General features: G+C 39.7%; 1 protein-coding gene across 1 annotated transcript in view; it reads left to right on the plus strand.

Annotated features, from left to right (window-relative positions):
- Window positions 1-8,426: 8,426 nt before the first annotated feature.
- The window catches only part of LOC126997072 (corticotropin-releasing factor-binding protein-like), a 138,553-nt gene continuing 124,015 nt past the window's right edge, over window positions 8,427-22,964 (plus strand). The window contains exon 1 of the mRNA XM_050858121.1: window positions 8,427-8,628. Coding sequence (XP_050714078.1) covers window positions 8,560-8,628 — 69 coding nt within the window. The 5' untranslated portion in view covers window positions 8,427-8,559. The remainder of the gene's footprint in view (window positions 8,629-22,964) is intronic.

Raw genomic sequence — 22,964 nt, forward strand, 5'->3', positions numbered from 1 at the left:
GGTGGTATTGTTTTAGTTATTGTTCCTGTTCTTTTCTCTGCTATTTCGGATCCATACTCTACGTATCCGCAGCACAGTTTATATTTTCGTACGTGTTTCTGTTTCTGTCAGTCTCTTAAGTGTTTTTCTATTGGCTTCCTTAACTTTTACTTCCTGTTACATTTTTCTTTTAGATCCTGACATTCCTCCTCTTCTCTTTCCCTTCCCATCCTCTTTCCTCTATCTATCCTATTTCTCTTTATTCCTTGTCTGGTAGAAGATTTAGTTGTGTTTTGTAGTAGTAGTAGTAGTAGTAGTTGTAGTAGGGGAAAGTAATAGTAGTAGTAGTCGTAGTCGTAGTCGTAGTAGTTGTAGTAAGTAGTAGTAGTAGTAGTAGTAGTAGTAGTAGTAGTAGTGGTGGTAAGAGTAGTTAATTGATTTTTCCAACGACGGTTTGCATTTAATAACAAAGCAACACTGAAGTTTATTTCATAAAGTTTCCAACAGTTTTCTGGACCCTTCGTAACAGGTTTTGTGATATATAAAAAATGTCAGTATACATTTAGTGCACCAACAAAGTCTCTGTATATCGCCTGCCATAATTAGCACCAGCTGGCTGATCAGCAGTTTTTTCGGCAACAGTTTCACCAGATTGCCTCCAAATTTACAATGAATGAAAGAAAATCAGTAAAGTACAGGCGTTGCGTTAACTTTGTAGTGACGCGTGAAAGTCTACGGACACATCCTGCCCCGTTTACATTACTCAATAGATAACCCCAAATATATTTCCCCAAAGAACATTATCATTCTACATCACTTTATAAGTCATGTGCTAGCAGGACGAGTGATGAGCACGCTAATCATTGTTGATATCATACACAGCCAAGACACCATTTCGTTTGAACAGACAATCAACGTTGCCAGATTGCCGTATTCAGCCTCCTATTTTTGCCGATTTCCGACCCAAAAACTGCCTCCTCGACCCCAATAACTGCCTATATAAATAGATATCGGTAAAATAATTAATTATTGGTGTCTTCTGGCAATTGCTATGGCTCAGAAATAGGTAAATACAAGGCTCTGAGTACGATAATCTGGCAACGGTGCAGACAATAGTCCTCCCCAGGCAAAATTTCTCATCTATCAGTCAGCATGTGGGTTCGAATCCCCCTCTTCGCTTCTCTCCTCCCGCACCGAATTTCCCTGCTGACAAAAGACTGCAACAAATATGTCTCCATCCATTACCGTGTGGAAGGTTTCAGGGTTTGCCGAAACATGGACGCAAAGGCAAACATTTGGCTCTCAGCTTGGGAGGAAGAATGGCTGCATGTTGTGGAGCGATAAGAAAGAAAGATAAAAAGCGGCAGCCATGAATACACCTACTCCCCTCCCTAGGTTTATTTCGGTAAGGCAAACATTTCGGTAATATTCCATCCTCTCATAGCATCGTGTTTTCTTCAATTTTTACCATAGTTAATTCGTTCATATAGTAGGTATGACGCTAAGTTAAAAAAACGGTTCTTCAGCACATATTAGTAGACAAGAGCGAGTATTTATGAGTAATTGAAAGGGATAGTATAAGACGGTATAGCGCAGTAGTATGCAAAAAATGTAGTAAGGTCACGGAGTCTGATAATTCGCTGAGTGGGGAAGATAAACGAGGAGGCTGCGCTGCTGTGCGTTGTTGTACATGTATGTTTCCTGTCTGGCTCCTCCAATACTTGTTTCCTATTTCGAATCCACTTATTCACCAATGTGTGTGTGTGTGTGTGTGTGTGTGTGTGTGTGTGTGTGTGTGTGTGTGTGTGTGTGTGTGTGTGTGTGTGTGTGTGTGTGTGTGTGTGTGTGTGTGTGTGTGTGTGTGTGTGTGTGTATTTATTTCTTCGGCATCACGAAAAGTGTGATGGCAGCTGCCCCCGCCTTTCCGCAGACTGCTGTGACGTGCAACCTGTGTCTTGGACAGAAGTGTATGTGTGTGTGGGTGCGTGCGTGTGTGTATTGCGTTGGGAGTGGGAACTAAGGACCCGTTATGATGGCAGCCGCGTTTCCGCTGATCCTCTGCCGGAGCCAGCAGGTCTCACGCGGCTTTCCCGTCAGCTCCGTCATCCTGCGTCCTATGTGTGTGTGTGTGTGTGTGTGTGTGTGTGTGTGTGTGTGTGTGTGTGGGTGCGTGCTGTTTGCAAGCTTTTTGTGAGGGCGTGCGCTTGTAAGTAAAGTAGAGATAGAGATGGAAAGATGGATAAACAGCGAGAGAGAGAGAGAGAGAGAGAGAGAGAGAGAGAGAGAGAGAGAGACTTGGGCTACACACACACACACACACACACACACACACACACACACACACACACACACACACACACACACACACACACACACACACACACACACACACACACACACACACACACGCACGCACGCAAGCATATTCGGCATCCGCCACAGTTTTGTTTGCGGTTAATTCATATTCAGAGGAAATTCGAGGCGCAGCAAAAATCCTTCACATGTTCCTGCTTCAATTAGGCGGGCGCGCGATCCTGTTGCGTGTGTGCTCACCTTGTTGGTTCATTTGCCATCCAAAGGTATTAATCCGCCGACCTAATTTATTGACCTGAACTTATTCGTCGAGGCGCTGGCAGGATTTCCATGGTGTATTTGTCTGGCTTTTTTCTTGCTTTTTTTTTTGTCAACTTTGAGCTTCCAGTTGGGGTTTATTTATTAATTCATTTTTCATATTTTGTTTCATTTATGCTTTTCCTTCTATCTATCTCCATATATTATTGATTTACTTTCATTTTTTTTCAATTGATATATCTTTTTCTTTGTTTCTTTCCTTTCTTCCAACCTTTTCTCTCTTTTTTCTTTCTTTCTTTCTTTCTCTTTTTTTTTCTTTCTTTCTTCCTTCTTTTTTATATGTCTGTCATTCTTCTTTGCTTTCTCTCTTTCACTTCCCCTTACTTCTTTCATTCTCTTTTCCTCTTTCCTTCAGTTTCATGCATTTTCGCTTTCTTTTATATATTTTCTTTCATGCAATCTCTCTTTTTCATTGATTCATTCCCTTGTGTGTGTTTCCTTATTTGCTTTGTCTTCTGTTTCTCTTTTTGTTTATATATAGTTGATCTCTCTTTCTTTCTTATTCTTTCTTTCTTTCTTTCTTTCGTTCTTTCTTTCTTTCTTTCTTTCTATCTTTCTTCTTTCTTTCTTTCTCTCTTTCCTTCTATCTTTTTTTTATTTATTCTTTTCGTTTTATTTGGTTTTGTCTACCTGTGTTTCTTTATTTGTTTCATTCTTTCTCCCTCTTTCTTTCCTTCCTTCTTTCTTTCTCTGTCTTTCTTTTGTTCATCTTTTTTTTCCTTCCATTCTTCTTTTCCTTCTCCTTGTCTCTGTCTGATTTTCTCACTTTCTTTCATTTCTCTATAATTTCTCCTTTCTCTTCTCTTTCCATCTTTCCTTCTATCATATCATTTTCCGATTTTTTCATGTATTTTCTTTCACGTATTCTTTCCTTTATTCATTCATTCACTCATTTTTTCCATTCTTCTTCTTAATAAAAACTTTTCTACTCCATTTACTCGTTCATTCATACGATCTTTCCTCCATTCATTCCGTTCAGTCACTCGGTCGTACTTCATCACTTCTTTTATTATTTTCTCTCTCTCTCTCTCTCTCTCTCTCTCTCTCTCTCTCTCTCTCTCTCTCTCTCTCTCTCACACACACACACACACACACACACACACACACACACACACACACACACACACACACACACACACACACACACACACACACACACACACAGCCCTTTAAAAGAAAATTATCACCCTCCTCATCATATCTTTTTTGCTTCCTTGCAGTAAATTTCTGCCTATTTTTAGACTCTTCATCCATTAATTTCTCCCCAGCCTCTTTCTCTCACTCTCACTCTCTCTCTCTCTCTCTCTCTCTCTCTCTCTCTCTCTCTCTCTCTCTCTCTCTCTGTTTAGAAAAAATATAAATATGCTAACAAATAATTCTTTTCTTTCTGGATTATTGTTTTCCATCTGCATTCGTTTTAGTTCATTGCCCCTACGCTCGCTTCCTTCTTTTAAGTTTTCAAGGCAATTTACCAAGATACTCAAGTTGAATGGAAGATGAAAAGAGAAAGAAAGTTAACACGAAGGAGGGGGAATGACTTCGCCTCCTGCTCACCACTTCAGTCAAACGCAACTTCCGTCACTCTTTCCTTTCTTTCCTTTGCTTGGCTCGGTAACTCTCAAAGGTACTTCTTAATTGATAAACTTTCCTTTTCTTCCGTCCGTCTTGCATACATTTTCTTTCTTCCCCTTCCTTCTCCTCTCCTCTCTCCTCTCCTTTCTACGCCTCTCTGTTCCCTTCTGCTTCTATACGCTACGCTCCTTTTTTTTCTTTTCTGTTCATTTCTTTTCTTTTCTTTTATCTTTTCTTTTGTCTTTTCTTTTGTCTTTTCTTTCGTCCTTTCTTTTGTCCTCTCTTTTGTCCTTTCTTGTCTTGTCTCGTCCTGTCTTGTCTTGTTTTGTTTTTTCTTTTCTTTTCTTTTCTTTTCTGTCTTTTCTGTCTTTTGTCTTCTCTTGTCTTCTCTTGTCTTCTCTTCTCTCCTTTCCTCTTCTCTCCCCTCCTCTCCGCTCCTCTCCTCTTCTCTCCTCTCCTCTCCTTTCCTCTCCTTTCCTTTCCTTTCTTAATGTTGGTGGAGATAATACAGAGGGAAATAATATCGACTTTCAACAGATACGGAATCAGTTACCCAATGAGTTTGTCCTTTCTGCAGACATTTCTACATCTAAGTCTCGTGTGAATGTCTTTTTGAAACAGTAATTTTATTTTTCCTCCTTTTGGCTTTGACTGGCCAGTTTTTTTTTTACTGTTCGTTGCCTTTGCTTCTCTCCAGTACCTTTTGGTATTTTGTGTGGTTCAACTTGTATCTGCACCCTGAAGGGAGGGCATGGTAGCTTATCATAATAATAATAATAATAATAATAATAATAATAATAATGATAATAATAATAATAATAATAATAATAATAATAATAATAATAATAATAATAATAATAATAATAATAATAATAATAATAATAATAATAATAATAATAATAATAATAATAATAATAATAATAATAATAATAATAATAATAATAACAATAATAAAAATAATAATAAGTCTGATAGGACACGTAAGGATTATCATTAAGAAAACTGCACTACCAAAAGAGAATGGGAAGGTTTTCTTGATGAATCGGATTTGGGAGCAATGCCTGAGGAACGGAATTTTGCAAGATGGAGCAGCAAAGGAAAAGACGGTAGTGAAGAGCCTTAATACAAACGATTTAAATGCACTCCCTTATTAATAGAACTTATATATATATATATATATATATATATATATATATATATATATATATATATATATATATATATATATATATATATATATATATATATATATATATATATATATATATATATATATATATATATATATATATATACATATATACATCCCCTGACGAGCAAAAAGACGTGAGGAATGAGTCTTAATGCAAATGATTTAGATGGATTACTTAATGAATATGATTTTGAAAGGTTGACTGGCCAAGGAGGAGAGAATATTGGAATCTTAATACAAATGCAATCTTATTAATAGAACTTATACATCCTCTTCCATACAAAAAGACGTAAGGAATGAGTCTTTATGCAAATGATTTAAATGGATTACCTTAGGAATGTGATTTTGAAATATGTACTGGCCAAGAGAAGGAGAATAGTGGAGTCTTAACACAAGTAATTCTGACTTATGAATAAAGAATAGAAAGACGCGCTGACACAAGTATAAAAAGGGTAGGAAAGTCTTAGATGCAATAGCTGGGTAAAAGGAACGAGGGACCTTTCATATAAACGATTCGTGACCTCTGCAAACCAAATATATGTTGATTTCAATGGGTGCAGGCTTTTATACATCTATTTACTGCTGTGTGGCGGAATTATGGACTGACACAAGTAAAAAAAATAAGAGTCTAAGATGGAATACACGGGAAAGCGCAATGAGGGAACTTTCATATAAGCGCCCTGGAAACCAAATATATGTTGATTGCAATGGGTGCAGGCTTTTATACATCCATTTATTACTCTGTGTGACGGAATGCCGGTTTAATTAATATGTCAGTTGAAGGCTAAAACAATAAAGGCATCATTTGACGTCACTAGTGGATTGTTTTTCCGAGTAGTATTTTGATAACAGAATAATCGCGTTGAATGCTTTAGGATCGCTGTGTATCGCTACTGTGTTCCTCTGCGCTTCCTGATCATAGGCGGGGAAGTCGATCATGCTGAGGTGATATAGAGTTACATATTAATTGGAAGCGATGAGGGATAATGAATAGATAGGGATAGAAATGGGATAGCTAGTTAGTAATCGATAATGCTTAAGTGTGGAGTTACATATTAATTGGAAGCGATGAGGGATGATAAATAGATAGGGATAGAAATGGGATAGCTAGTAAGGTAGAGAAGTAGATAGGTAGGTAGGTAGATGCGTAGGTAGATAGGTAAGTAATGAAGTATATAGAGAGGTAGATAAACTGATAAGGAGGCGGATACGTAAACAGATAGGTAGATTAATAGATAGATAGAGAAAATGTGTGTTTGTGTGTGTGTGTGTGTGTGTGTGTGTGTGTGTGTGTGTGTGTGTGTGTGTGTGTGTGTGTGTGTGATAAGAGATAAAAAAAGAGAATCAATGAATTTTTCCACAAGCAATTACTCCTTAATGATCTCTGGCAATTCGACTATTCATTATTCACAACCCGGGCCCACGCACACGCACACACACACACACACACACACACACACACACACACACGCGCGCGCGAATGAAGGAAATTGGGGAAAGAGGGGGCAGAGAAAAAAAAAAAAAAAACCCTCCACGTCCACACGATAAAATAAAACGATACTATGTCATCACTAACTGTTTTCTTCCTTGTCTTCTCCATCTTTCTTCTCCTCCTCCTCCTTCTTTTAACCTCCTTTTTTTCTTTAACTTTATTTCCTTTTTGACTTCCTCCTTCTTCTTCTAAACCTTTTTCTTATTTCTTTTTCTCTTATTTTCCTTCTTTTTTTACCCTCCTTTTCTTATTTATCTCATTTTTCTCTTTTCTACTGCCTCTATACTATATTAGTCTTCCTCCTCCTCCTACACGCTTCTTCTTTTATTTCTTCTTCTCATCTTTTTTTTATCTTCCCTTTCCTCTCTCTCATTTTTCTTCCTATTCACCTACACTTTATCTTTTTTTTCCTTCCTCCCTCTACTCCCACACATTTTTTTCTTCTTTTCTTCTTCTCCTTCTCCTCCTCCTTCCTTAACCCTCCCTTTCTTCTTCCTCATTTCTCCTATTTTTTTCTTCACCTATGCTTTCTTTATCTTCCTTCTCCTTGTCCACATTTTCTTCTTCTTTTTCTTCTTCTCCTCCCTCTTTTATCTTTCCTTTTTTTTTCATTTTTCCTCTTCCTCCTCTTACTCCCACACGCCTTTTCTCTCTTCTTCTCCTCTTCCACCTTTACTCTTTATTTTATTCTCATACATTCTCTTTTTTCTTTCATTTCTTTTTAACATTATAATCATTCTCGTCCTAATCATCCTCCTTGTTTTTCTCCGCTTCCTTCTTGTCCTCGTTCTTTCCTCCACTTTTTCTTCTTCTTCAACATTATCTTTTTCCTTTCCTTTTTCGTTTTCTATTTCCTTTCATATGTCTTTTCCTATTTCATTTTGTATCTCTTTTTCTTTATTTTTTCCATTTTCTTTTTCTTCTTTTTCTTCCTTTCTATTTCTTCTTATTCTTCTTTTTCTTTTTTTTTCTTTTCCTTTTCCTATTTTCATTTCTATTTCCATGTCCATTTATATATATATTTTTCCTTTTCTATATTTCTTTCCTCCTCCTCCTTCTTTTTCTTCTTCTTTTTCTTCTTTCTCTTCTTTTCTTCTTTTTCATCTTCTTCTTCTTCTTCGCCTCCTCCTCCTCCTCCTCCTCCTCCACCAACACGAGTCTAAATCACAATTCATTAGGAGCGTCTTCTGGTACACACCCCCAACCAGGTCTTTCCGTGGGCGTGGGTGGAGGCGGGGCTTTCGTGGGCGGACCGGGCTTCTTCCACCCTCCACTTCCCCACCACCAGTCCACCACCTCCTCCTCCACCTCCTCGTCTACGCCTCCTCCTCCATATCCTCCTGGTCGTCTGCCTGAAGCCTGTTAAGTGAAGTAGCGTTTGGCTATTTCCGTGCCTACAATTACCGTCTTGAAGTACTCCAGCGAAAAGTGGATCAATGTGGCAGGTGACGGCGGTTCGCGGACCAATTGTTTGCCAGCCAATCCGATCAAAAATGTGGGCGTGACGTCACTCTCAAGGGGCGGGGCTTGGGTGGCGCGCGAGTATATAAGGGGGAGAGGGTTTCCGCGGCTTCTTAAATCGAGGACGTGTGTCGCTCGATTTGGAAGTCGGGCTCGAGGAGGAGCGGCCAGTGAACCTCGCCAGTCACTCTGAGGCAGCGCAGCGTCGAGGCGGCCGGTCTAGTCTTGCAGCATGTTGTTCTTCCTTCTCCTGGCGCTGGTGGGCCTGCTGGGCGGCGGCCTCTGCTCCCCCGTCACCAAGGTGGGTGGTTGGCAGCACTGTTTACAGAGCGCTGAGCCGAGTTATTAAAATCTGCGGGTTTGCGCGCCTAAGTTTTAATTGCTCATTTTACTTTTTCACCTCGCTACGCTCTAATATAATAACGTCCATAACTTTTTCATTATGTTTTTATTGTTTTACTTTATTTGATTCTCTTTCTGATATTTATTATTTTCCCGCGCTGATGTAACATTCTGAACTTTTATCGGGTTGCTGCTGTGTTCCTTTCTTTTATTATTATTTATTTTTTACCTAATATTAATTTTCTTCACTTTTTTCGATGTGGAAGAGCGTTCAAAGCTTCTGTCACGTGTTATTGTCTTTTCCCTGTTCATATATTTTCATGTGTGCCATTTTATTTAGAAACCGTAAGTTATTCTCCTCCAATGAACGACGCAACGGAGGACAGAGATATCAAGGGAAAGAATATTTATTATTTAGGAGAAAACTCAATCATTCCTTGCCTACGACATCCGCCACTTCGCTCTCGCATATGAACAGGCGAAGAGTGAAATATAAAATCTTTCATCTCAATAAACCAAAGCGAAACAATTATGGGACAGTCACAGTTCACGGTACATTCCAACGATTCCTCTTGGTTTACATGTCAGGTTTTATTGGAGTTTTCCGCAAACGTACATAGAGTATTATAAAGTTACCATGCTTGAAATTTCCTTAATATAACCAGTTTTGAGTCGGTGTAGCTTGTTAGTGCGTACTCTGAGCGTAGCGAATTTATGAACGGAACGATATATATATATATTCACCACATACATTAATTCATTCTTATAATCAATATCTGTTTTTCTAAGGCGTTATCAAGTACCACAATAAGAAGAAAAAAACTAAAAAGGAGGAGCTACGACTTCAGTGTAACATATAATCTAGTATTTTCAGCATTTTTCACTTTCATCCCTTCAAAATTGATAAAAGTACCACGCCAAGGTTACAGTAAAAAAGAAACGTCATTAACGCGAGTAACGGCGATTGAACCTTTTCCCAAATCCTCTTCTGATGCTGTATTGGAGTTTCCGCCGCCTCAAAGAGCAGCGAGGGCGACAAGTGTTAGTTTCTTACCACTTACTCCGCTTCGTCCCCTTCCCGCGCCCTCCTAAGTGGCCATGAAAGGCTGATATAAGGCTTTTGACGTGCCTGGAGAGTATGATTTTAAGGGTAATGGAAAAGTTCGTGGGGAGAGAGAGAGGGAGAGAGAGAGAGAGAGAGAGAGAGAGAGAGAGTATGGAGAGAGAGGAGAATGGAAAAATCTGGAGTTGAGGAGGAAGTTAAGATGAAAGGAGAAGAGATAAGTGAGAGAGTAAAGGAGCTTGATGTAAGAAGAGGAGGAGGAGGAGGAGGAGGAGGAGGAAGAGGTCAATTTCCATAAGGACCAGAAGGAAGCAGAAGTAAAGCAAGCAGAGAAAAAGAAGTAAGGAAGTAAAAAAGAGGCTTGGAAAATATTAATGAAAGTAAGATAAGAGGATAACATGAAGGAGAGGAAGAAAAAGAAGGGGAAGGAAGATGATGCAGTTGAAGATCAAAGAGGAAAACGAGGAGGAGGAGGAGGAGGAGGAGGAGGAGGAGGAAGGAAGGAAGAGTTCAATTTCCTTTTTCTTCCTCCTGATATTTTTTCACTCAGGCGACACAAACTCATTAATGGAACGCGTTTAGGGTCACGTCCAAAGTTCCGAAAATAACTGCGTCTCAGCTTTACGTTTTCCCTTTTTTTTAGAGGACCACACGAGCGAATCCTAAGAAGCTTTTTTTTTTTACTGTTTTTTTATTTGTATCCGGTCACACCTCGCTGATTTTTGAGAGAGAGAGAGAGAGAGAGAGAGAGAGAGAGAGAGAGAGAGAGAGAGAGAGAGAGAGAGAGAGAGAGAGAGAGAGAGAGAGAGAGAGTAACCTAGGCCTATTCACCACCCTAATTTCTTTTTAGTCTCCGGTGATGGTTGCCTAACTTCTTAATTTGTCCAATTCATCAACTAACCCATTTTTCTCTTTTTATGAATTTTCTGACTGGGGCGGCTGAAGTACTAGCTCAATAAGGCGTCCATTTCACTCAGAAACTAAAGATTCATAATCCTAACAATCGCTTTTTTGTTTTTGTTTTTTGTTAGCTATGGAATCATATGGTAGCTAATTCCGTCTGACACTGATAAAGTTACTCAAAATCTACAAAAAAAAATGCAAATGCAAAAGGAATATTGGAAGGTTTGCATTAATTTATCTTTCCACTGTTCGCTCGTCTTTCCCAAAGCTCAAAAGAACTAAAAAAACAGAGGAAGGAATAACCTAGACCCATTTGCTATTCCTTTTCTTTTATTCGCCGATGACCGCTGCGTAACATCTTAATTGGTTCCATTCGTCCACTAACCCATGTGTCTGTTTTTATTAAGTTTTCTGCTCACAGTGCAAGGCATTTTATGAGACACTTAGTTGTGATAAAACCCACACTGACAGACGAATGATGCGTATTTTACCAAACAGTTTCTTTGGACGCTGCCGCCATCTTCAGCGGTATACAGGAGAGGAAGTAAGGAAAATAACACAGACCTTTTATACAAAGTGGGTCGAGTCGGGCCATTTCCCTCCTGACTCGTCCGCTACGTGACCTTTCGGATAGGTTCTCCCACCCATCCCCGCCCCGCCCTCTCAGGTTTACCCATTTGTGTTTGTGTGAAAGGTCTGTCCATACTTTCCCTACTCCCTCTCCTTCATAGCGCTGAGGATGATGCTGGCAGTGTCCACCAAAATGGTCTGGTAAAACACGTATCTTTCGTCTGTCCGTGTGGGTTTTATTCACATCAAAAACGCGTCAGTGTGATTATCCTAGTCGAGGCACTTGTTGCTGTACAAATGAATACAGATACTAAGGCTTTACAATAATGTTCTCTTTACCGCAAGCCTTTTTCAGAATGCAAACCAGAATGAAAGAAAAAATGGTTATGCGATTTACTGAATGTGTAATGCAACGTAAGTAATGGGATCTTTCTATTAATGAAGGTTATGAAATTCCGGTTTACATAACGTATAGAAAATGAGGAGCAAATAATGAATATAGAGTAAACGAGAATCCCGAAACTCCCTGAATGGCTGTAGATAAGAGAACAGAGTCGTGGGGGAGAGAGATTAGCGGCCGCATTTGAGGGGAAACCAACCCTAACAGAAGACTGAAGGAAAGAGATAAGCGAAAGGGAGGAGGAAAGAGAGAAAAGGATAAAACTGTAGGTAAGAGAGAACAAGAAAATGTGACTGAGGCTGTGGGCAGACGCTGAGGGATTGTACAGGGGTAGAGATAAGAGGGAGCGAAGAAAAGAGAGAAGATTATGAGGGAAGCTGTGAGTGAGAAGAGAAGTTATGGGTGTGAGATTAGTGGCCGGAACTGGGAAACAGAGGCGATGGGGGAGACAGAGAGAGAGAGAGAGAGAGAGAGAGAGAGAGAGAGAGAGAGAGAGAGAGAGAGAGAGAGAGAGAGAGAGAGAGAGAGAGAGAGAGAGAGAGAGAGAGAGAGAGAGAGAGAGAGAGAGAGAGAGAGAGAGAGAGAGAGAGAGAGAGAGAGAGAGAGAGAGAGAGAGAGAGAGAGAGAGAGAGAGAGAGAGGATGGAGAGATTTGTAAAGGAGAGGAGTGTAAGGGGAGGGGAGGGCGAAGAAGGGTTTTCCAAAAGGAGCAACGTGAAAAAGAAGAAACTGCGGATTCTTTCATATTATTCAAATGGAAATCTATCGACAAAGAGATTTTTATATTTTTACAGCCACTTCACAGCAGCTTTTTGCTCTGCTGAAGGAGCGTTCAGAAGCCTTCCTCCAAGATATATATTCAGAATAAATCAAGGGATATATTTCAATTCTTGGTGTCTTCAGCACATATCTAAAGGCAGAATAAAGAACGAACTAACTTTCGCCATTGGAAAAATAAAGCGTCACACGAACAAAACTTCAGCCATATAAAAACCTAAATCCACCATGAACATAACTTCAGCTATAGAAAAGTTAAACCCAACACGAACAAATCTTCAGCAATATAGGAACGTTGAACCCAACACGAACAAAATTTTCAATTACAGAAAAAAATGAAATCCAGCACGAGGGAAGCTTCATCAACATGGAAAACCTTATATCAACATTCCTCAACACTACCTGTTACCTCCACGTCTCATTAGGTCTTTGGTAACTCTGTCGGGAAGGTTTCTGGGTTGTGAATAAGGAGGGAAGGAAGAAGAGAAGGAGGAAGGGAGAGAGGAAGGGAGGAACTGGGAGAGGGAGGGATGGACGAAGGGTATTCCAAGCCTCTTCATTACGGCGTAAGAGATGGAAAATGAGAAGCCACAGCGAACTAAATTACGTAAAGAAAATGTATGAGATGAGGAAAGGTGCTGTCGAAGCGAACGACCGAGCGAGCGAGAGCGCGCGCGAGAGATTTACATATTAACAAAAATGTTCAGACCACACAGACCCTTAGGTCCAGACCAGATGGTCTGTCCTTAAACCTAAGTGAAATTACATAAAATCTAATGGGCACCAAGACTGTATTTCTGCCTTTGCAAATATTAAGGTGAAGTAAGTGGCGGTCGAGTTTGTTTTTAAATGAATTAATCGTGTTGCACTGGACCAGTGAAGGCGGGAGTTTATTCCATTCTCGCGCTACAACATTGTTGAAGAATGAATGTATTTTTTACAATTAAGTTTTGTACCATTATTTCTCGTTCGAGGCTTATCACTGATGATGAACAACTTGGATTAGTCCATATTCGCAAGCCATTAAGCATTTTGCAACATAAGTTTCCCTCGGAGGCGACGTTTCTCAAGAGAGAAAATGTTAGGAGATGAGAGATTTTCATCATACGGTTTGCTGAGCAAAGAGATCATCTTTGTTGCTCTACGTTGAACACTTTCTACTTTAGTAATTTAAGTACCGCATATTCCAAGTGGGGTCTGACTAAACTTTTGTATGGTGGTAGTGTTCTTTCTTTATTTTCAAATGAGAAATATCATTGAATGAAGCCCAACTTTCTGTTTGGTGCATTCGCTGCCTCAGTGCAATGCTGGGAGAATTAAAGCCTCATCGTAGTTTGTACATCTGGATCCTTAAAACACACTGTACGCTTTGCGTTTCACGCCACGCATTTCATAAACAAACCTCCTAGCGTTTATTTATATCCAAGGGGATCTTCCACATAGCATATCAAAATGAATTTTTTTACAAATATTCTTCGAGGCTTTTCCTGTGCTGGTCTGAGAGGGTCGAGTTACCAATCTTCGTGTCTTTCTGAATCCAAAATCGACGTCATTGCTGTAAATTATAAACAGTACTGTACCAAGAGATGAGCCCTGGGAGACACCATTAGTGACAGGCGCCCACTCTGAGTTAAATACATCTGTTACCACTCTTTGCTGACTGTTGCTCAACCACTTAGCGATCTGTTAGAGTACTTTACCTTCAGTAAGTAGCAGTTTCATTTTGAAAAGTAAATTATGGTGTGGAACTTTATCAACAAAACGCCCTTTAAAAATTCAGACAGACTACGCCCAGTGATTTGATTATGTCGTAAACTGAAAAAAGGTCGTTATAAAGGATCAGTAGATTAGACAAACAATCTCTTGTTTCAGAAGCTGTGTTGGGAATCCTTCAGTAGTGAGTGAAAGATAGGTAGAAAGATAGATGGATAGAAAGATAGATAGAGAGAGAGAGAGAGAGAGAGAGAGAGAGAGAGAGAGAGAGAAGGGTCATTCATACCAGAATAACAAGTAAGATACAGTGTCACCTCCTCGCTCCCGACATGTCCATCATACTCACTCCCATCAGATATTAATCCTCTTTATCCTCTCCTTCTCCCTCCCTTTCATTCCCTTCCTTTCATTCCCTTCCTTTCATTCCCTTCCTTTCCTCCCTTTCCTTCCCTCTTTAAAAATCGAGCGAACATTTCCTCGCCTCCATTTTTTCGTGTCGTTGCTCTTTCCTCGTTCACCTCTCCCGCTTCTTTCCCTCTCTCTCTTTCTCTTTTTATTTTACTTTTTACTTCCGTGTTCAGGTTCCATCACACACTCTTTCTCTCTCTTCTGCCTTCCTTCCTGTTTTGGTTTTACGATGGCCTCTCTCTCTCTCTCTCTCTCTCTCTCTCTCTCTCTCTCTCTCTCTCTCTCTCAGCTAGACCTAGTTAGTTTCCTTCCCTTCTCAAACGAATACCTTTCAAATTAAACCCTTTTACATCTCTCTCTCTCTCTCTCTCTCTCTCTCTCTCTCTCTCTCTCTCTCTCTCTCTCGCTACTTTCCCTCCTTGACAGTTCACCTTTTCCCTCCCCTCCCTCACGCCCCTCCCGTCCCTGCCTCGACACAAGTATAGACAATGGGGAGTTGGAACAGAGCGTTGGGTCCTACATATTGTTAGAAACTGTCTGTCACTTGTCTTGTGCTGAAGCCTCTCACGGAATTGCTCTTACACTACATATGGATAGATAGATAGATAGGTCGACAGAGAGATAGGAAGGGTAAGAGAGTGGAGATGGGAACACACACTTATGTAATGTCCTGGATAGCAAGCAAGGAGGGCAGAGAGACCGACATTTAGGAAAAGAAAATATGTGAGAGATAAGCGAGAAATTGGACAAGACGAGGAAATAAGGACAGACAAGATGCGATTATGCAGAACCGAGTAGGGACAGACAGACAGGCAGACAGTCGCACGGAGGCTGGTTGACTAGCACAAAATACATTCCGATGGGCAACATGTATAGCCGACAACACACAGACAGACAAATGCAAATGCGAGGCCGAAAGACAAATACACACTTCAGTAAAAAACACGGACGGAAAAAATGAAAAACAGCGAGACGAACAAACAGAAAAGTCGATGGAAAAGCAGAGATAGATATACACTGATAGACAGAAACGCACACACACAGATAGATAGATAGATAGATAGATAGATAGATAGATAGATATTTTATTGACCACAGCTACACACACACACACACACACACACACACACACACACACACAAACGTACTAAAAGAAACTACTGATGAATCTTTACACTGGAAAAAGAAATCTTGTACGACTAATAATTTCCTTCTCCGTTCATAATCACACGCCAAAAAAGAAAAGATGAATAGAAAAGTCGGAAAAAACTTAATTATGATGACTAGGCAAGAAAAAATATCTCATTAAAATATTCTCTAGTCTCTTACATTCCCTTTAGAGTAAGGAAAAAAATATGAAGATTGCGCTTAGTTTTTATCACTTCTTAATACACCAAGCAAAAAATAATATGTAAATGGGCCGAAATATTCCTTTACAAAGATTCTCAGTCTATGATTAGCTCCGATTCGCGCGTGCGTGCGTGCGTGTGTGTGTGTGTGTGTGTGTGTGTGTGTGTGTGTGTGTGTGTGTGTGTGTGTGTGTGTGTGTGTTAATTTTTTGTTTTATTTTACAGCGTTAAGCCCATTAACACCTTTGTCAATAAACTAACTTACTAACTGTGTGTGTGTGTGTGTGTGTGTGTGTGTGTGTGTGTGTGTGTGTGTGTGTGTGTGTGTGTGTGTGTGATTCACCACGGCCTGATCACGTGTTGAGCTCGTAATCGCCAGCAGGTACCCTCCTGACATGAGCAAGTGCTCTTTATCGTCGATCTCTGGGTACTGCCAGGACCACACACACCACACACCCCATCCCCCTTGCTCAAAGGGGAACAGTAATCACTCCTAGCCAACGGAAAGAATCCGGCCTGAGCGGGCTCGAACCGCCGCCCTGTCAGACCGTGAAGCCTGGCAGCGCAGGCGCAATATTGCGTCGGTGTGGGATAAGTGCCTTTGTGTGTGTGTGTGTGTGTGTATGTGTGTGTTCCTACGTTTATACAGACTCAAACAGTCCTCTCTGACCAACACTTGACAACAATACCCCCTGTAACACACACACACACACACACACACACACACACACACACACACACACACACACACTCAAAGGCACTTATCCCACACCGACGCAATATTGCTCCAAGTTGGTTAATTCGTCCGATTCAGCTTTTCCAGGACATTAAACTCGGCGTCCGGTAGGGGCTAACTAAACTCAATTCATTTTGCAGGACGTAAGTTGCGGGAGGCTTGTGGTTGTAGAGTGGTGGTAGTGGTGGCAATAGTCGCAGTGGTAGTGGTTGTAGTGGGTTTTAGAACTCTTTGTTACAATCTGATTTATTCGCGTTCAGGAGTGGCTAACTGAATTTCTGGAGAGCATGAGGTGTGGGAGGCTGTCAATGATATGGTTGTGTTATGGTAGTAGTGGCAATAGTCGTAGTGGTTGTAGTTGGTATTAGAACTCCTTATCATTATCATTTTTTTGCAGTAAAGGAAGCAGCTCAAGGGTAAAAAAAATAATGAAAAGAAAAAGCTCGCTAATCACTGCCCCTATGAAAAAGAGTGGCCAAAGAGTGGTTGATTTCGGGAGGAGAGGTGTCTTGATACTCTCCCTATGGTAGTTTGATTTATTAGCATCCAAAAAAAGCTAACTAAACTCAATTCATTCTTTAGGATATAAGGTGCGGGAGGGCTGGTAATGGTGAGGCTGTGTGGTGGTGATGGTGGGGGTACAGTCGCAGTGGTAGGGGCTGTTGTAGGTATTTGAATTCCCTGTTAGAGTCTTATTTAATTGCAGAGGTTTACTAACTTCAATTTGTTCTGGAGGATATGAGGTGAAGGAAGCTTGTGGTAGTGAGGGTGTGTGTGGTGATGGTGGTGTTAAAAGTGGTAGTGGTTTTAGTAGGTATTCGAATTCCTTGGTATAGAAAAAATATAATCTCATTTCTTAGTGTTCAAATGAGACTTACGTAAACTCAATTCATTCAGGTTTGAGGCTTGTGATAGTGAGGGTGTGTGTTGGTGATGGTGGTGTTAAGAGTGGTAGTGGTTTTAGTAGGTATTCGAATTCCTTGGTATAAAAAAAATATAATCTCATTTCTTAGTGTTCAAATGAGACTTACGTAAACTCAATTCATTCAGGTTTGAGGCTTGTGATAGCTAGGGTGTGTGTTGGTGATGGTGTATAATCTCATTTCTTAGTGTTCAAATGAGACTTACGTAAACTCAATTCATTCAGGTTTGAGGCTTGTGATAGTGAGGGTGTGTGTTGGTGATGGTGGTGTTAAGAGTAGTAGTGGTTTTAGTAGGCATTCGATTTCCTTGGTATGAAAAAAAAAATGATACTTAAGTAAACTCAATTCATTCAGGTTTCAGGCTTGTGATAGTGAGAATGTGTCATGGTAATGGTGGAGGTAATAGTCGTAGTGGTAGTGGTTGTAGTAGGTAATTAGTAGGTATTCGAATTCCTTGGTATAAAAAAAATATAGTCTCATTTCTTGTGTCCGACTAAGATTTAAGTAAACTCAATTCATTCAGGTTTCAGGCTTCTGGTAGTGAGAATATGTTGCGATAGTGGTGGAGATAACAGTCGCAGGGGCAGTGGTTGTAGCAGGTGATATAACTCCTTGTGTCACTCTCTTATAATATCATCAAGCAGAGGTTAACCAAATTAAATTCATTCCGGAGGATCTAAGTGGCAGGTTGAGTTGTGGCATAGTGGTAGTAACAGTGGCAGGTTGTGTAGTAGTGATTGTGGTAGTGGCGGTGGCAGTGGTTGTAGTGGGCATTCGAATTCCTTGTGGTAGTTTCATTTATCAAGCGAAGCCTCTGCAGTGATTCTAATACCTTTGTTTCTCTGTCTCTGGTTCGGGTTGGTTATGTGGCATCAAAAGGTCCCTCGAACAGCTTTGGGTATTGTTAATTAAAGTCAGATCAGGGTACGGAAGGGAAGGAAGATGAAGGAGGAGGAGGAGGAGGAGGAGAAGGAGACATAAAAGGAGGATAAGGTGGAGAAGGAAAATAAAAAGGAGAAGGAAGAAGAGGATAAAGAGCTACGTAGGATAAATAGCTTTGAGTATTGTTAATTAAAGCTAGATCAGATCACGGTAGGGGAAGGAAGGAAGATGAAGAAGAAGGAGGAGGAGAAGGAGGAGGAGGAGGAGGAGGTGAAGGAGACATAAAAGGAGGATAAGGTGGAGAAGGAGAAGGAAAAGATGGAGAAGGAGAAGGAAGAAGAGGATAAAAAGGAGTACGTATAAAAATATCCTCCGCATCGCCATCACCACCATAATAAAAGTCGTAAAAAGGAAGATGAAGAAGCTGGAAGAGGATAAGAAGAAATAATAGGAGGATGAGGTGTTTAAGAAGGAAAAGGAGGAGGAGGAAGAGGATAAAGAGGACTATGTAGGAAAATGCGAATATAAAAGCATGGATACTAACACTACTACTTTCGTTAGAAAAGACGGAAAAAGGAAGATAACGGGAACAAAAGGCGGTGAAGAAGAAATAAATGGAGGTGGAGAAGGAAAAGGAGAACTAGGAGAAGGAGGATGAAGAGGATAACGAGGACGATGAAGAAAAATATGAATCCTAAAGCAAAGATTCCAAAACATTTACCATCACCATAATAAGAAAAATCGGAAAAAAAAGAAGATGAAGGAGATGGAGGAGGCGAAGAAGAAATATAAGGAGAATGAGACGCAGAAGAAAGAAAGGGAGGAGGAGAGGAAGAAGAGGATAAAGATAAGTACGAAGAAAAGAAATACGAAAAAAGAGCATGGACAGCAACACCTTCACCATCGTAAGAAAATTCGGAAAAGGAATATGAAAGGAGAAAGTGAAGAAGAGATAAGAGGGTAAGGAGGAGAAGGAGGAAGAAAAAGGAAGAGAAGGGGAGAATGAGAGTAAGGAGGAGTACGTAAAGATGATAGAGAATAATAATAATAAAAAAAGAATAATACGAAGAAGATAAAAAGCGTAGATACCAACACCATCACCATCATCACCATCGCCCTCATCACCATCACCAACACATCGATCACCATCAACATCACCACTAAGAGCACACCTACCATTACCGCTATTTACGACGCCACTTTCATCACCATCATCACCATCGCCGCCAATATAAGGAGAGCATAAAAGAAATTAGTGGTGTCATGAGGACCAAGAGTCAACCTACACGCGGCAACTCGTGTATAAATATCACCACTTACTTTTCTTATCCATGAATCTGTTTTGTCTTTTTCTGGAGGTGTCTATCGTGTGTCGTCCATTCCTCTATTTGCAAACCCATCGCCACTTGTCATCCTCCTCTCTGAATCTATTTAATCTTTTCCTGAAGGTGTCTATCGTGTTTCTAACCATACAACTGTTCCAGTCGTCCGTTCCTCTATTTGCAAACCCATTACCACTTGTCATCCTCCTCTCTGAATCTATTTAATCTTTTCCTGAAGGTGTCTATCGTGTTTCTAACCATACAACTCTTCCACTCATCCATTCCTCTATTTGCAAACTCATCCCCACTCGTCCTCCTCATCTCTGAATCTATTTAATCTTTTCTTGCAGGTATTTATCGTATTTCTATCAACCACATGACTGTTCCACCCGTCCATGGCTCTCTTGGCAAACTAATGCGTGTTAATCTCCCACCTAAATCTGACCCATTGCAATACGAACTCGGCTCTTTGCAATCAAGAATCATATAACATAGAATTAACACTATTACACCCCTTCACCCACATCAATATATCAAGCAGGTCACAGTTATACATCCCTCACTTACGTAGATAAAGCGAATTAGATGTTTAAGTCTATCCTTGTTTCATATCAGACCCACCACCTCAGGCACCTCCCCCACCCTCACCCCCACCACCGCCACCACCAATATCATCACCATTGTCAACGGGTGAAGAGCATTAGTCCCAGACGCCTCCGAGGCACACATTGATTACCACATGCAAATGCCGATCCGATTCGATTATTAGCGAGGCAATGCAGAGGGCGCGGTAGGTAAAGGTATATTTTAGTAGTAGTAGTAGTAGTAGTAGTAGTAGTAGTAGAAAAACAAAAAAGTCAGGAAAAGTATAATCAGTGGAGAGAAAGAAGGAAAAAGAAAAAGAGAGAGAGAGAGAGAGAGAGAGAGAGAGAGAGAGAGAGAGAGAGAGAGAGAGAGAGAGAGAGAGAGAGAGAGAGAGAGAGAGAGAGAGAGAGAGAGAGAGAGAGAGAGAGAGAGAGAGAGAGAGAGAGAGAAATATGTCTGATGTGTGGAGAGAGAGAGATTCAAATTTAAAACTGAGGAGGGGGAGGTAAGGAAAGGAGAGTGTAATATATAAAAGAGGAAATGCTGGAACGAGAGAAAGAGAAGAGCTGATAACGAATGGACATAGAGATAGAAAAAAGAAGAGAACGGAGCGATAGTTTGCATGAAAAGAGAATGTTTGGGAAGAGGAAATAGGAAAACAAGCACGAGAGGAAAAACCTTGAAAATAAATATGTAGAAATGGAAAATAAAAGATGAAAAAAGGATGGAGCAGAAGAAAAGAAAATGAAGAAAATCAAGATGAAGAAAAGAACGGGTAAAAAAACAGATTAAGACAATAAAAAGTGAAAATGAGGAAAGAGAAAATGATAGAGAAAATGAGAAAAAAATAAAAAGGAAGAGAGCAAAAAAAGAAAAAAAAGAAGAAGAGAAGAGCAAGACAATAAAAAAGAAAAAAGAGAAAGAGAAATGAGAAAAAGAGAAAATGGGAAAAAGAGACAAAACGAAAAATAAAGAAAATCATAAAACAAACGAGTTAAAAGAGGAAAAGACAATAAAAAATCAGCGAAAGAGAAGAGAAAATCCACCGATCATCCCACAAGACAAATAGCAATTACCAGGAACACCGCAAAGGGGGAATTAAAGAAAACAAGAGACGAAAAAGAAAACGAGAAGTGGTGAAAAAAATGAGCAAGGGAAAGAGAAAACGAAGAAAAATAAAAGACGAAAAATAGAATGGAGGAAGAAGAAAAAACGAAGAAAAATAGATGAAGAAAAGAATGGAGGAAGAAGAAGAAAACGAAGAAAATACAAGATGAAAATAAAAATGAAGGAAGAAGAAGAAAACGAGGAAAAATAAAAGATGAAAAAAGAATGGAGCAGAAGAAAAGAAAATGAAGAAAATCAAGATGAAGAAAAGAACGGGTAAAAAGAAAGAGAAAAAAACGAAAAAAAACCCCACTGGAGCAGGAGAAAGAATATGAAAAAAATACAAGATGAAGAAAATAATGGAGCAGAAGAAAGAAAACGAAGAAAAATACAACATGAAGAAAATAATGGAGCAGAAGAGAGAAAACGAAGAAAAATACAACATGAAGAAAAGGATGGAGCAGAAGAAAGAAAACGAAGAAAAATACAACATGAAGAAAATAATGGAGCAGAAGAGAGAAAACGAAGAAAAATACAACATGAAGAAAATAATGGAGCAGAAGAGAGAAAACGAAGAAAAATACAACATGAAGAAAATAATGGAGCAGAAGAAAGAAAACGAAGAAAAATACAACATGAAGAAAAGGATGGAGCAGAAGAGAGAAAATGAAGAAAAATACAACATGAAGAAAATAATGGAGCAGAAGAGAGAAAACGAAGAAAAATACGACATGAAGAAAATGATGGAGCAGAAGAGAGAAAATGAAGAAAATACAACATGAAGAAAAGGATGGAGCAGAAGAGAGAAAATGAAGAAAATACAAGAAGAAAATAATGCAGGGAGATAAAGAAAACGAAGAAAATACAAGATGAAGAAATTGATGGAGGAGAAGAAAGAAGCGAAGAAAGTAAAAGATAAACAAAAGGATGAAGCGGGAAAAAGAAATCGAAAAAATACAAGAAAGAAGACGAAAAATCAATGGAGCAAAAGAAAGAAAACGGAGAAAAATGCAAAATAAAAAATAATGGAAACGGAGAAAGAGAAAAATAAATACGATACGAAGAAAAGAATAGAGCAGGAGGAAGAAAACGAAGATAAATACCTGATGCAAATAAAGATGGAGCGGGAGAAAGAGAAAAACGAAGAAAAATAGAAGATGAAAAAAAAGAACAACAAAGGAAGAGATAAAAGGCTCGGAAGTTTGAAACACTTAACTGGAAACGTTCAAAGCCTCAATGAACCTTCGAGACAGTTTCTGAGACTCCTGGAAAACTAAAGCAATAAAACAGTAAAAAAAAGACATAAATAAAGACAGACGTGAATTGAGAGAGAGAGAGAGAGAGAGAGAGAGAGAGAGAGAGAGAGAGAGAGAGAGAGAGAGAGAGAGAGAGATGATTACAGTAATTCAAACAACTGTATAAATAAAAAATGTGTCCGTTTTTAAATTATCTCTCTATATGACTGTTCCAGTACCTTCCTATCTATTAAACTGTCTACCTGTCTCTTCATCTCTCGCTCTATTGATCAGTTTCATAGACAAAACGTTAGAGAGAGAAA

This window comes from Eriocheir sinensis, chromosome 11 (assembly GCF_024679095.1).
Source record: "Eriocheir sinensis breed Jianghai 21 chromosome 11, ASM2467909v1, whole genome shotgun sequence".
Classification (NCBI taxonomy): domain Eukaryota; kingdom Metazoa; phylum Arthropoda; class Malacostraca; order Decapoda; family Varunidae; genus Eriocheir; species Eriocheir sinensis.